Source organism: Microtus oregoni, unplaced genomic scaffold (assembly GCF_018167655.1).
Source record: "Microtus oregoni isolate MIOR12 unplaced genomic scaffold, Mior012 000011F_ref0000422, whole genome shotgun sequence".
Taxonomy (NCBI): Eukaryota; Metazoa; Chordata; class Mammalia; order Rodentia; family Cricetidae; genus Microtus; species Microtus oregoni.
The window spans coordinates 30,555,845-30,570,210 of NW_024543070.1; the positions used below are offsets into that span (position 1 = coordinate 30,555,845).

The following is a 14,366-nucleotide window of genomic DNA, read 5'->3' on the forward strand; positions in this document are numbered from 1 at the left end:
GAATGATTTTTTTTATTAGTTCCATCCATTTGTCTATAAATTTCATGATGTCATTGTTTTTTAGAGCTGAGTAATTCTCCATTATGAAAATGTATCACATTTTATTTATCCATTATTCAGATGAGGGGCATCTAGGTTGTTTCCCAGTCCCGGTAATTATGAATAATACTGCTATAAACATAGTTGAGCAAGTGTCCTTGTGGCATGGTTGAGCATCCTTTGGGTATATGCCCAAGATTGGTATAGCTGGGTCTTGAAGAAGATTGATTTCCAGTTGTATGAGAAACCACCATACTGATTCCCAAAGTGGCTATACAAGTTTGCACTACTACCAGAAGGAGAGAAGTATTTCCCTTACTCCACATCCTTTCCAATATAAACTGTCACTAGTATTTTTGATCTAGTCATTCTAACATGTGTAAGATGGTATCTCAGAGTCATTTTGATTTGAATTGCTATGATGGCTAAAGATGCTGGACAATCATTTAAGTGTATTTCGGCCATTTGTGATTCTTCTGTTGAGAAGTCTCTGTTTAGAGCTGTATCTGTTTATTTAAATGTATTATTTGATATTTTGATGTCCTATAATCTGCAACCTCAGAGAGGCTGGATAACAAGGAGGGCCCAAAGAGGGATGCATGAATTTCAGTGGGAAGAGGAAATAGAAGAGATCTCCTGAGTAAACTTGATGGGGTGAAATGGAGGGGATGGGAAAATGAGGAATTGGGTTTGGCAGGCTGGGTGTGGAAGGTGAGTTGGGGGCTTGAGAATGGGACTGAGGGTAGAGTAATGAAAGAGACATCTTGATGGGGGGCATTTTGGGATTAAGGAGAAACCTGGTACAAAGAAAACTTCTAGGAATGCACAAAGATAACCCCAGCTAAGACTCCTAGCAATAGTGGTGAGGGTGCTTGAATTAGCCATCTACTGTAATCAGATTGCCATCAATCAGAAAAATCTTACCTAGTAACTGATGGAAGGAGATACAGAGATTCACAGCCAAGCACTGGGCAGAGCTCTGGTAATCATGCAGAAGAAAACATGAAGAGATTGTATGAGTCAGGGGCATTAAGGTCATGACAGAGGAACCCACAGAGATAGGTGACCTGAACTCATGGGAGTTTATGGACTCTGGATCAACAGGGAGCCTTCGTGGGACTGACCTAGGCCCTCTGCATATGCAACAATTGTGTAGTTTGGTCTTTCTGTGAAGCTCCTAACAGTGAGATCATGACCTGTCTCTGCTGTACTTAGCTGTCTTTTGGGAACCTGTTACCCATGCTAGGTAACCTCACCAAACTTTGGCTAAGGGGAGTAGTTTGGTCCTTCCTCAACTGTACTTACACCCATGGAAGGCGTGGTCCTTTCTAAATGGAGATAGAGGAGGAGTAGATGGGGAGGGGGAGTGAAGGGAGGCAGACAAGAGGGAACAGAAAGAGAAGAGGGAGGGGAAACTGTGGTATGTAAAATGAATTAAAAAATTCAACAATAAAATTAGAATAAATAAATAAATAAATAAAAAGAAAAGAGAAAACTTATCTTTATTATTTGTATATTATGTGAGTATGTGTATGTGTGCATGAATGTATGTATGTGTATGTTTGGGGTACAGTGTGCTTATGGAGGTCAGAAGACAACTTGAAGCTTGTTCTAGTCTAACAGCATGTAGTAATTGGGACTCAAACTCAGGTTTTCAGGGTTGTTAGCATACACTGTCACCTGCCAAACCATTTTACGAGCCCAAATTAAGCCATTTATAATATCATATTAACTAGTGTTAATGCTAGTTCTCCTGTGAAATTCAATCACACAGACTACTAGAGCAGAATGTGAAGTCCCATGCATCATTTGAATGTGGAACATTTAACGCCTCCATCCCACACAACACACACACACACACACACACACACACACACACACACATATTGTCTCTCAGATTTTCTAAAGGTATGTTCACTTTGATATCTTAAACCAAATTTATCAATAGGTTTTAAAAGATATAGTGAGCTTCCTGTCACATCTAAGAGGTATTCTCATTAGAAGTTGACACTGAAACACAGTGCTTCATGAGCTGACTCTCATATGCAATGTAGCAATAAGTGGTCATTTCATAGTAAGAAGGGGGGAATTTTTTTAAAAACCTATCGTTAAGATAGTCAATTCTCAGAGATACTACTTGGGTTCAAATCCTAACTTCATTTTTAGTTATGTAACACTGAGAAAACTACTTCATCAGTTTATACAGGATTCAATTATGTTATATGCATATGGCTTAGAATGATGCCTGACACAAAATCAAAGCTCATTAAATAATTGTTTAGTGAACTCTTGATAAAGGTTAATTGTGGAAAGAGATTATTCACATAGTATTTGGCAAGTGAAGCAAAAGTTCTTTCTTATTCTATTGCTCTCATGTTATTTCAAAATTTTGTTCATTAACTATTTATTTTCTTGGATGTATTTTATTCTTAAAATGTACTTTACTCTGAAATATGATTATCCATTAAGTTGAAAAATAGCCTTGTTACAATTCCCTTCAATACCTCTGCTTTAGGAACGAAAACCTAATTGTTTTTGAGTAATGATACTGCCATCTCTTTTCTTTATTCAACTAAAGAAGTGGGTACAGCAATAATAAACTATTTAATCACTTAATTACACTCTATATGGAAGCTGCATAACAGGTAATGCTTCTTTTAAGGATTTCTAAATTACAGACAATTACTGTACAAGGAGATAGAAATAATGCATTGTTTCTTTAGGTGGAAGAGGGTTTCTGAACAAACTCTTTTGTTTGCTTGCTTGCTTGCTTAATATTAACTTGTACCATACATAAAGCAAAAAGTATTTTCTGTTATTCCTTCAGAAAGAGGAAGAGAGGAGAAGAGATGGGGGAGAATGTATTGAACTGTAAACTTTCTCTCCAGCTCTTGGCTTCAAGTAGAGCTGTGTACAAATAAGCATTTACAGTTGTCTTGATGTGACATGTTTGTTTAGCTTTTGGGAAGCTGTTCCTTTGTCTGAAGAATTGGGATAATGAAAGCTCCTCGTGGGATAGATGTAAATACAGCGGCAACCAGGAGGCTAATTATAAACACCAATTCTTTTCTTTGTCATGTATTCAAGATGTTCATTATTTGTTTCATGGTATTTGATAGCTCTGGAAATTTTCGTGTCAATAATAAAAACCAGTTACAGAATGGTCATCTTTAAATTCTCCTGCATCTCTGCTTAGCATCTGGATAGCCTTTAGTAACTGCTGGTATCAGTGGGGCCATCTAACCCTCTGTTGTTTAGCTACTTAGTGTTCAGTTACACTCTTTATCACCATCTACAAAGATTTCCCTTCAGGTCTGTTCTCCCACATTAACTCTCAAATTATTCACTAGATCCTAAGAAAACATATGAGATTATATAAAAATTAAGTATCTCCAAATTACAAATAATCTAAACCCATTTACTTGATGTAGAATGGTCATATTTACACACATATGCATGGGATCTTGAACTGATGATACACAGGACTCTACAGAGTTTATCAACTGTAATATATAATGATGAATTATAAAATATCTAATTTTTCAGGTTTTTAATTATGCTGAAATGTGCAGAGCATACGCTAAATCATGTGGTTTTAACTTTCCTCTGTCCTTAATAGATGCTAAGGTGTAGATGCAAGAAACTTATCAGCTAGGTGGAAGCTTCATGAATTTTTACTGTATGGAAATAAGATGATATTTTAAGATACATCATAGATAACCTACAAATCTATTTTTAAAGTATCATAAATTAATCCCCCTATTCTCAGTAATATTTTTAAAATCTTTGCTGGACAATTTAACTAAATCTTCTTATTCTACAGTTTCCAATGTGTTCAAAGAAAATTGTTACAGCATATTGGCTGCACACTGAGTTCATATCTACTTTCAGAAATATGACTCAATATCTCCATTGCATATTAATTACAGATTGTTCCTTTTATTAATATAAATATTGAGTAGAAAGAGTAATTACTCTTGAAGCACTAAGTTCAATAGACTTTTCCGGAAAGGTGGAAGTGTTTGGTGCAGCAGCTATAGACACTTGAAATGTTAGCGGTGTAATGGAGAAAATGAATTCTTAAATCGATTTGAATTAACTTCGATCAAAAATTTAAAATGCCATAGACCTAGTGCTACCAAGTCATAAACATGATTTTCATATAACTATTGGAATGTAAACAAAAGCATAAAGCGGTGATACAGGCAGAGGACTGAAAAGTGCCGTTGTCATCCTCTCTTCAGTCTCCAGCACACAGCTACTCCAGCTACGACTCTGGCAAGAATGAGAGTGTGGACCGGGGTGCAGAGGACCTGTCACTCAACAGGGGAGACGAAGATGAAGATGAGCATGATGAACACGAGGATGCTGAGAAGGTGACCGAGACAGACGGTGTAGAAGCCGAGAGGCTGAAAGCGTTCAATGTGAGTCCCCCACATTGTGTGGCTGTTCTGACCACTTCACCTTCATGTCGTTGCTTGTTGGTCAATGTGACTATTCGAGAACCATCTTTCTTTAATTTTCAGAAGGATTTTTAAAGCACGTGAAACACTCTTTGACGAGCAGACACCAGAATTGCTGTGTTTTGTTTAGAATTCGAAAGCCAAATGGGTGCTGAGAACTGGAATTATGCTGTATGAGTATGCAGGTCCGCCTAGGTCAAAGGGGGCTCAACCTAGTCCTCAGATGGTTATGCCTGTTTGTCCTCAGTTATTTCCTTTGTTTTCTTAATTGTGCATGACAAAAGAGTCAACTGTTGATTCTCAGAGATGAGTCCACTGTGCAGTGTGGCGATGTCTCAGTCCCATTTATCATTAAAAGCAGATGTAATGGGTGCTCAGATGTCCTGGTTCTACTGTTATTTCCTGATATTTTTTTCATTTTTTTCTGTCTGTTTGTCTGTCTGCCTTCCTCTACCTCCCTATCCTTCTCTCTTTCTCTCTCTTTATATATATTTATATACTTAATTCAGCCATTTAGAAAATCTTTAAAAGAGTGTTTGCTTAAAATTTCTGGCTTTCCATTTGCAAAATTCTCCAGTGCATAAACCAGAAAAAGAATAATTTTCCTCTCGGTAATCAAGACAGGAAGCTAGTAACAGAAGAGAGCAGCCCTCCAAACCCTTCTCCTCTGTCTCCCTCTTGCCAACAGATGTTTGTCAGGCTGTTTGTAGATGAAAACTTGGACCGAATGGTCCCAATCTCTAAGCAGCCCAAAGAAAAGATCCAGGCTATCATTGACTCATGCAGGCGACAATTCCCTGAGTATCAAGAGCGTGCCAGAAAACGTATCCGTACTTACCTCAAGTCCTGCAGGCGGATGAAAAGAAGTGGTTTTGAGATGGTGAGTTATAAACTGAACACAGCCCTAGATTCCATCCAAACCCCACATGTAAACCATGGCACTATTTTGTTTCCATCTTAGTGTCTTTATGTTTATTTTTCCATAATGTCAGGTCAAAGGGGTTTTCATTTGCTTGCGTTTATTCCCACTTTCCTTTTCATCCTCCCCAAGCATTTATCCCCTTTGTTTATATGAAAAGGACTCTCTTGGGAGACCAGTGCTCACAGAACCATGTGAAAACATTTCATAGAAAATAAGGATAATACGAGAGAAAATCAGGGAGAAGCCAATTGTCACATGTCATCTGTGTTTGTTTCCTTTCTGTTACTACTCAAGTGCATGTGAGGTTAAGGAGACTTCAACTGAAGGTGCACTTGTTGCTGTAGGCATGTGAGAACGCCTGTCTTTGGAATGTAAAGAAATGAACGCATGTGCTGTCTAACGAATGACGAGCTTTGGAAATGAAAGTCCTCAGGTGTCAAACTAAATGCTTGTTGCCCTAGGTATCATAGCCTCAAGTGATAAATGAGGCTGTACACCACCCTGTTCCGTTGTGCCGGTAGGAGATGAGTTTGCCTGACATTGTTTACTTTGGGGTAGAAACTAGTGAACAAAATATTGTGAATTTCCACTGTGTTTTTATCTATACAAATCCAATGAACATTGACATTGTATGCTTGATGTTTGCCACATTTCAAAGTATGTGCGTGTGCATTCTCAAATGTTAGCTGCTTTATTTCTTTCAACAGTTACTGAAGCTCCAGCCTAGGGCTCAGCACACTACAAAGCAAGCAAATGCTCTGTCGCTGCACCATAACTCCTGCCTTAAAAGTATTTTAAAAACTTTGATCATTTTGTTTTCTCTCCTCATACCTGAAAAGACTAAACAAAACTTTAGATCACTAGTATTTGTGATCTGGCCTTCTGGATGTTTCAGTGTGATGGGTTGAAGTTGCTAAAGAAGAGATAGGTTTCAATGTAAGGCTTTATATTTGGAATTTCATGGAGGTAAATTCTTATGAAATAAAAGACAGTAAAGGCAAGCCCATCTATTGTCAATTTTCATATTGCTCTCCAAAGCAGAGATGCTCTCTCCTGTACTGGAGAACCATGCTGAGCATCTATTTAGGGATTCTGCATCCACTACTTCCAACTGTCTGCTTTGGGTAAGTTGTCTTTCCTGCCTGTGCTAGGTTCCCCCTCTTCAGACCACAATCATTCCAGTGCCTGGTTCTGGGAACATTCCCATCTGCTAGTACAGACAGTGTTTCCTAGAAATCCTTGCAAGTCATTTCTGGCACAAAGTAAGTCTTCAAAGAATCTGAAACAAGAAAACATTATCATATCTTATTGATTTATCATCCAAGAAAAGTTTCTTATGATGTTTTTATTCAGAAGTTTTAGAGCCTTTCAAATACAAATGTGGTTCTTAAGATTTTTACGTTAAGCCGAGCAGTGGTGGCGCACGCCTTTAATCCCAGCACTCGGGAGGCAGAGGCAGGCGGATCTTTGTGCGTTCGAGACCAGCCTGGTCTACAGAGCTAGTTCCAGGATAGGCTCCAAAAACCACAGAGAAACCCTGTCTCGAAAAAACAAAAAAAAAGATTTTTACGTTAAATTGAAAGTTTGCAGTACACGAGTCATTTAATAAGCAAAATGGTAGTGCCAAGTGTCCAGATTTAGATAATATAGGTAGCAGAGTGCAAGAGAGAACAAGAAACTCACTTGAAGAACATGAACTAGTTTCCCTGTTATAGATTATCTAATATTATGTTACACGTAACAAAGACTGATAAGGAACAAAGTGATCTCACATCACAGAGTTTACTTTGATACTGGATTTAAGCTACTTAACAGTTGGTACAAAAACCCAGTTGTTGAAAAGGAGAGTTGGCTCAGCCTCCACAGCCTAGGCTCACAAATAAAATTCCCATTGGTAGCTAAGTATAGTTTAGCTTATACTACACATATATTCTCCTTTTAATAAAAATGAAAACATAAAAATAGCATTTATAAATGTTATTTTTACAAGTTTCTGACACTACTTATCTTTCAATGAGATTTAGAGATTCTATCCTTTGGTAAAATTCTTTTTTCTTGGTATATACTATTACATTAATCATTCTTTATTTTTCTAAGATCTATTGTAGACATTGCATCATATAAAATATTGTTATTTTATTGATTACATGTATTTGTTTAACACAGGTGTCTATTAGTAGAAATTTAGTAGAAATTTCTGCTGTGTATGAAAGAAAAAATTTAATTAATACAAAATATAAGTTTTACATACTAAACTTAAACACACTACCGAGAAATATTTAACCTTTAATATTTTCCATCTATTCAGCTTTTGTTTATTCAGCATGTCTCATATAAATAGAACTTCAAAGGTAGCAGGGAGAAATGTGCCACATTCGGCTTGTTGTTGCTAAGGAAAGTCTACCATTTCCTGATCATGATTCACTGAGATGACCCCTTGTCTGACACGAAGTGCTCAAATGCGAATTGCAGGATCTGCTGTAACTACATCAATGATGTAGATGAAAATGGACTGGGCAACTTAAGCCATTACTGTCCTTTCTGTTACTAAATTCTCCCTAGTAAGGAACGCCTCCTCGGAAATGAGAAGCACACTCTTATATAGGCACTCTTGAATGTTTCTTTTCTTTCTGTGCCTGTTTCCTTACTATGAATAAGGGATTTGAATAGAATTTCATTCTTTTTCAAAGTCATCTTACAAGAAAAAGAGAGAAAAAAGAAAAAATAGTGAAAGAAAAAGAGGGGAAAAGAAAAAAAGAAAAAAGAGAGGAGGTGTGGCTAATGCAGAGCATTTAAAACAAACGAAAATATGCAGTCTTAACTCTTTCAAATGTTATGTAAGATGACTTTCAGGATTTTAAAATTCAAAATATTAAAACAAAAAAGAAGAAACTTAGTCATTTTCAAAAAAAGTATATTTTTATGTGCACCTTGTTCTATAAGATGTATCAAGTCAATGAGGAAATCAACTCGTTTTTAAATACATGTAAAGGTTACTATAAAGTGTAGGCATATTTGAAGGAGATTGGGTACCAATCAATAGGCTTAGTTCTTGATTTACTTGGGGTCCCTGGGACCAGAAGACCACATAAGTACAGAGAAACCCAAAACCTCTGGATTATGGGTTTCTTGTTGACTTTATGAAATCCAAACTGAGATTCCTACTTTGTGCTTTATCACAACACAAATAATTGAGGATCTTAATGTTCACTCTCCTTTTCTGCCTCTGTCTATACAAAATCTATTCCTGTTTAATATTCATGTCATTTTTTGTTGTCCACTGAATTTAATTAGAGTTACCTGCATGAATATAGATGTTAAGCAATTATGTACTTAAGCAAGGGCAACTTACCAGTGACTACACCATTGAAGAATGTGACTGTCCCTGTCACAGCAAGTGTGATGTGACTGTAGGTCCTCAATGAGGGGCATAGCCTAGTTAGCCTCTTCCCTGTCCATGATGGAATGTTGATGGACCCAATCTTGTATAGGTCTTGTGCCTGTAACCACTGATGCTCTGACTTCAACAGTCATGTCCTGAAGACGTCTTTCACAGAACTCTTTCCCATCCTCTGTCCCTTCAATGCTTTCAGCCACCTCTTCTACAATGCGCTTAGAACAACGGAGAGGGTGATATCGATGTTCCATTTAGGGCTGAATACTCAACGGTTATTTATTCTCAGTACTTTCACCAACTATGAGTCTATACATTAACTGTCATTTGGTGCAGAAGGAAGTGTCTCTGGCCAAGGACATTATTAACCTCTGGGTGTAAATGTGGATTTTAGAAGACTGAAACACTTTTAATAAGCTTCATTAAACACATTAAACAAACATTAGAATATATGTACATAACTACACACACATATATATATATGCATGTATGAGTTTTTATTTTCTTAGAATTATCCAGACCTAGTAAATTTTGATTGATTTAGTAGAAAAAAAGAACATTGTGTTGTGTTCTGCATAATGTTTCTTTTTTTTTTCTCTGCATAATGTTTCTAACACATGAATTAGAATCACTGCAAAATTTTCTGGCCACAAATTTCCACCAAGTCCTTATCACCAAACTCAAACCCTGGCATCTTAAGCATTAAAAATAGATAGAATAGAATAGAATAGAATAGAATAGAATAGAATAGAATAGAAATAGAAATAGAAATAGAAATAGAAATAGAAATAGAGCTTGTTTAATGAAAAATAAACCTAATAATTTTGATCCACTGTCCAGTCAGTATTCTCAGACTGTAAAAACTCAGTGAGTTAAGCAGCCACTAAATTGAACCTTCGAAAAATATTGTGTGTTAAATTGTTATTGATTTCTACTGTGTGGCTTTGACCCTTAAGTTACTTCAGCAACTGTTCTCAAGAACAGGAGTTAGTCATTCCAGGAAATGAATCAGTTTCTCCAAAGGGCTGTGATCTTAAATTCAATAATAGCTATACTAGAAACTGACAAGAGCAAGTCTATAATAAGACAGGATTGATGCCTACCAACATTCCTCTTGTACTAACTAGTTCTCCTTTTTGTTTCCTATATTTGCACGGAGACCTTTGTTGTGTAGACATATAAGTGTTTCTGTAAAGCTCACATGAAAATGTTTAGTAGAAATACAGTAAAAGTGGCTTTTAATGCAATAACCTCTTCTATCCTCAATTGTGTCCTTACTGATATAGTCCAAGTAACATAGACAGCTGAATTCAATGACCTCATCTCCTTTAAAAAAATCACATTCCTGATTGTTTAATGAGAGTTTCTTTGCTTGTGGAAATAAGCCTTATTCAAGTATTTTTTTATATAAAATTTTGCTGATGATGCAATCCACATAATTACTACATACGCATTCTAAAATACTTCATTTCAAAAGATTCTCTTAGAGTTTGATGCAGGCAGAAGCACTTATGAAGAAGCAGAGTCTTGCCTTAGTCCTCACCATCAGGGCTATTAGCGTAGTGTCTTCATTTTTGGACCTCTGTCAGGAAGTCTGAGCTAGATGTCGTCAAAGTCTCAGCAGTCCTGTGTCTGTGTCTCTGTACATACTTCCATCTTAGTTAGCATACTTGTTTTAGGGGGAGCGTTAGGCAGCAATTTTTAAAGGGGCAAGGAAACTGTGGAACTCTGAAACTAGCAGAAAGCGATCCTTTAGTGTTAAAGAAAATCTGGGTTTTAAGTAGTGGTTTCTATGCTTTTCTTGTTCTTGGTACAGGCCACACAAAGCAAAGACCTTGCTTTCACTCCCTGATGACGTATCACAGGCTACAGTGGTATCTCCTCTTCACTCTCAAGCACGGTTGACAAACATGTATCAAAAGACTGGGGATATGGTTGAGCGAGAAAAGGCCTAGTCTCACAAGTCTGATGACATGAATTTGATCCCTAGAACTCATATAAAAATCTAGATATGGGATGCACATCTAATTTCAACATACCAAAAGCTAGACAAAGACAGGAGAATCAATGGAAGCTCTTGGTCTAACTGGTTCAGTGTGTGCTGCACAGCAGATACAAGAGCCAAATAACCTGTGCCTTAAAGGTAGGCGAGAACTGACCCCTGGAAACCGCCCTCTGACTTTAACCTGTACCTTCTACAGTGTGCATCTGCTCGCTCAGTCTCGTTCTCACACTCTCCCTCTGTCTCTCTCTTCCCCCCACACACAATTAATTAATTAAAATATCTTAAAGTGATTCTTAAACTCAAAATTCTATCAACAATATCGTTTACCCAGCACACTGGTTCTTAGCAACATCTCTGTCGCATCTTTATACTTTTAACTATTGACATTATTTTTCTAGTTACATGAACACACATATTCACATATGTATATAATTTGTGACCAATTCCTTAATAGATGCTAATTAGTGAACACATGTGGTTTGAATTTTCCGACTGTTTTCTATGCCCTTTCCCTCTCTGTAGTTGTCAGCTCCTACTATTGCAGTCATAGAACAGAGTACACGGTGGGCTGTTTTCACTTGATCTGAGTAGTTCACTCACAACAGTGAATTTGATGGCAAACTATGATGTGCTCCAGAGTAATTCTGATATCTTCCCTCTGATGTCACTGATTTCTTACATGTTCAACTCCAACGGTTTGGTTTCTGTCAACGAAGCCTTTATTATTGTACATATATTAAATCTTAAACTTTCCTTGAACAACCTACATAGGAAGTATTAACACTTGAGACTGGGAAAAGAGATGGCTGACTTGGCTGAGTTCCTGCTTCACAAGCATAACGGCCTGTGTTAAATCCAGAATATATGAAAAAACTGCTGGCTCAGTGCTATGTGCTTATAATCCCAACTCTGGGGAAACCAACGTGCATGCCCCCAGGGTTCACTTATCAAGCAATCCACTTACTTTGCAGACTTGCTGCTGTGAGAAATCCTGTCTTAAGAGAAAGTGGGCGGTGCCTCCGGCATGTGCACACACTGGTACACAAACACACACCATGGAATTATCTAAAGTTTCCTGTGCGTTCCACTGTTTTTTACAGAATTAGGGTTCAGCCTTATTTCCTCTGAATAAATCATCATTCCACACCTATTCCCCTCCTCATCCACCTCCTCAGAACATTGCTTATCAACCATGTCCTCCTGTTACATGCTCTGTTTGTTTCACTGAAAATGAGGACTTCTGTCCATAGATACCACTTCAGTTTCCTCAGAACACACTACCTCACAGATTACAGCATTCGTCAACCATTTTCATAGCAATTGGACTCTGGCTCTTACTTCCCTACTACTGGATTGATTCTTAGAAAGGACATGCGACTCCTTTGCACCAAATCCCACTGTTGTATTCCATACATCAATGCCTAGCTCTTTATCTATTGCTCCCCTGCTTCCCCATTTACCTATGTTATCTTTGGGGAATGGCATTTTAATGCATACTTGGTCATGGACTCTATGACACCCTAACCACAATTGCAAGTTTTTCTCAGTGCACGGTACTCTATTCTACAGTAGAGCAACAGTCTTAGTAGAGGTTTGGAATTTCATTCAAATGTTGATCAGTTAGTGTGCTGGCACACTGGCATCCTTACTTTTCATCACACATTTTCTCCATGGCTACTTTATCTACCAAAATGCTACCTGCCACTTTCTAGTTGGTTTATGTTGGATAACATTGCCATTGTCATTTTCATCCCTGCCTAAAAATTCAGAATGAGATGCCATTGGTCACCGAATACTGTTTATTCTTTCTGTGGTAAATTTCCAAATAAACACAGTAGTGTCCGATGTCAGTCCTTCATGTCTTGTGCCTACCTTACTGCACAGTATTCTAGATTGCCTCCTTGCTTGTACTTTACACAAGTCTGTGTATTCACTCTCCTTAAATGGAGCAGAATTAATGTTATAGATGCCTGGAGATTTTTACAGCTTCATGTCTTTTTTAAGAAAAATAAAATTCAAAGCTATAAAAGTAAAATAATTGATTGTTTTAAAAAGTAAAGTCTGGTGTGGTGGCGCACAACTGTAAATTCTGCACTCTAGGTGGGAGCAGGAGGCTTAGGTGTTCAAGGCTGCTCTCCTTGATATTTAGAGAGTTCACGGGCACCCTGTTATCCATCAGATGACTGACCCTGTCTCAAAACTAAAACAAAATAAATCAAAATCTAGAGTACAAGCAATGAATGCGAAGAAAAGTGGGTATGTAGATAGTTAGAAAATACACTACGGAAACATTTGACACCCCTGAACCTATTTCTCTTGACGTCTCTATAGACACTTTCAGATTCACTTGCGAATCAATGCTGCTGGTGAAACTGGCTTTTTCTCCTACCTCTGACTGCTTCTAGGAACTCAGCACTAAGGAGGCCCACTCTATGACCCCAGGATCTTTGCTCATAGAGTACCTTCCTCAATTTTGGCTTCCAAAGTATGCAGCTTCACCATCTTAAAACATAGTAAAAAAAAAAAAACTCGGATCTTAAACATAACCTTTTGAAGCCAGGAGATCTGAGTTTAATTCCTGTGTTAGTTCAGTTCCTCTAATTGGATCATAATATATTTCAGAGACTCAGTTTTCTAAATGAAATGGCCGTTCCGTTGGGCCATTATGTGTGATAATCTATGTAAATGTTTGACTGACAGTCACATAATTATTTACTTTTTCTTCTAACACCGTCAAGTTTTTTTTTCATACCACAGTCTATCATAGAGAATTACTGTTGCTTTCCTTATTATTTAGTCTCTTGTTCTGTGGATTTTCTCAAGGATTATGGTTAACCTCTGCCCATTATTTTCTATATGTGTTTGAATTAAATAATAATTATATGGCAATATATTATATATACATAATATATAATATATTATATTAACAGATATACCATAATTATTATTTAATTCAAATATATTTGTCACAATAGCTCATCATAAAATCACTTAGTTTAAACATGAAGTTAAGTATTATAGAATAACTCCTACCTATACCCCTCATCTTCCCATTATAGACATAAATACTGAATGAAATATGAATTGAAAAATATCTACCACAAAATAAAAACAAGTCTGTTGGAGGAAGGTCATTGGTTAATTGGAGGAGCGGAAGGACCTCCCGCAACACAAGTCAATATCTAAACTTGTAAAAGAGCTAGGAAGCATACAGCCACAGTTATACACATTTACTGGAATAGGATAGCAGCCTGGAATATAGAGTCAGAGAACATGAACAGAAAAAATTGGGACTGGAGGCTGAGCGATCATCCAACTCAGAACAATCAGGCAGGAAAGTACACTGAGAACTGTGTGTGAACTGAAGACCTTCCCCACAAAATAGCTGCTACTTCAAATAAGGGGAAGAAGCCTCCATTCTGTCTTCTGGAAGTAAAATTGCCAGGCATTTTATGCTTTGAATTTAATCCCCTACTAGGTGGGTCAAATAGAATATAAATGTTAGTCAAGGAGAGAAGGGATAACCAGAATCTATAAATAAGA

At 37.2% G+C, this 14,366-nt stretch overlaps 1 protein-coding gene across 6 annotated transcripts in view; it reads left to right on the forward strand.

The window, feature by feature from the left end:
• The window catches only part of LOC121453452 (nucleolar protein 4), a 350,206-nt gene that overhangs the window by 265,429 nt on the left and 70,411 nt on the right, over positions 1 to 14,366 (forward strand). For 3 of the 6 annotated variants that reach the window (XM_041660243.1, XM_041660245.1, XM_041660247.1), the window contains exons 7-8: positions 4,284 to 4,463; positions 5,191 to 5,382. The exons of 1 other annotated variant lie outside the window; for it this stretch is intronic. In XM_041660243.1, coding sequence (XP_041516177.1) covers positions 4,284 to 4,463; positions 5,191 to 5,382 — 372 coding nt within the window. The remainder of the gene's footprint in view (positions 1 to 4,283; positions 4,464 to 5,190; positions 5,383 to 14,366) is intronic. 2 more of the 6 variants (XM_041660248.1, XM_041660244.1) reach the window with 1 other exon arrangement.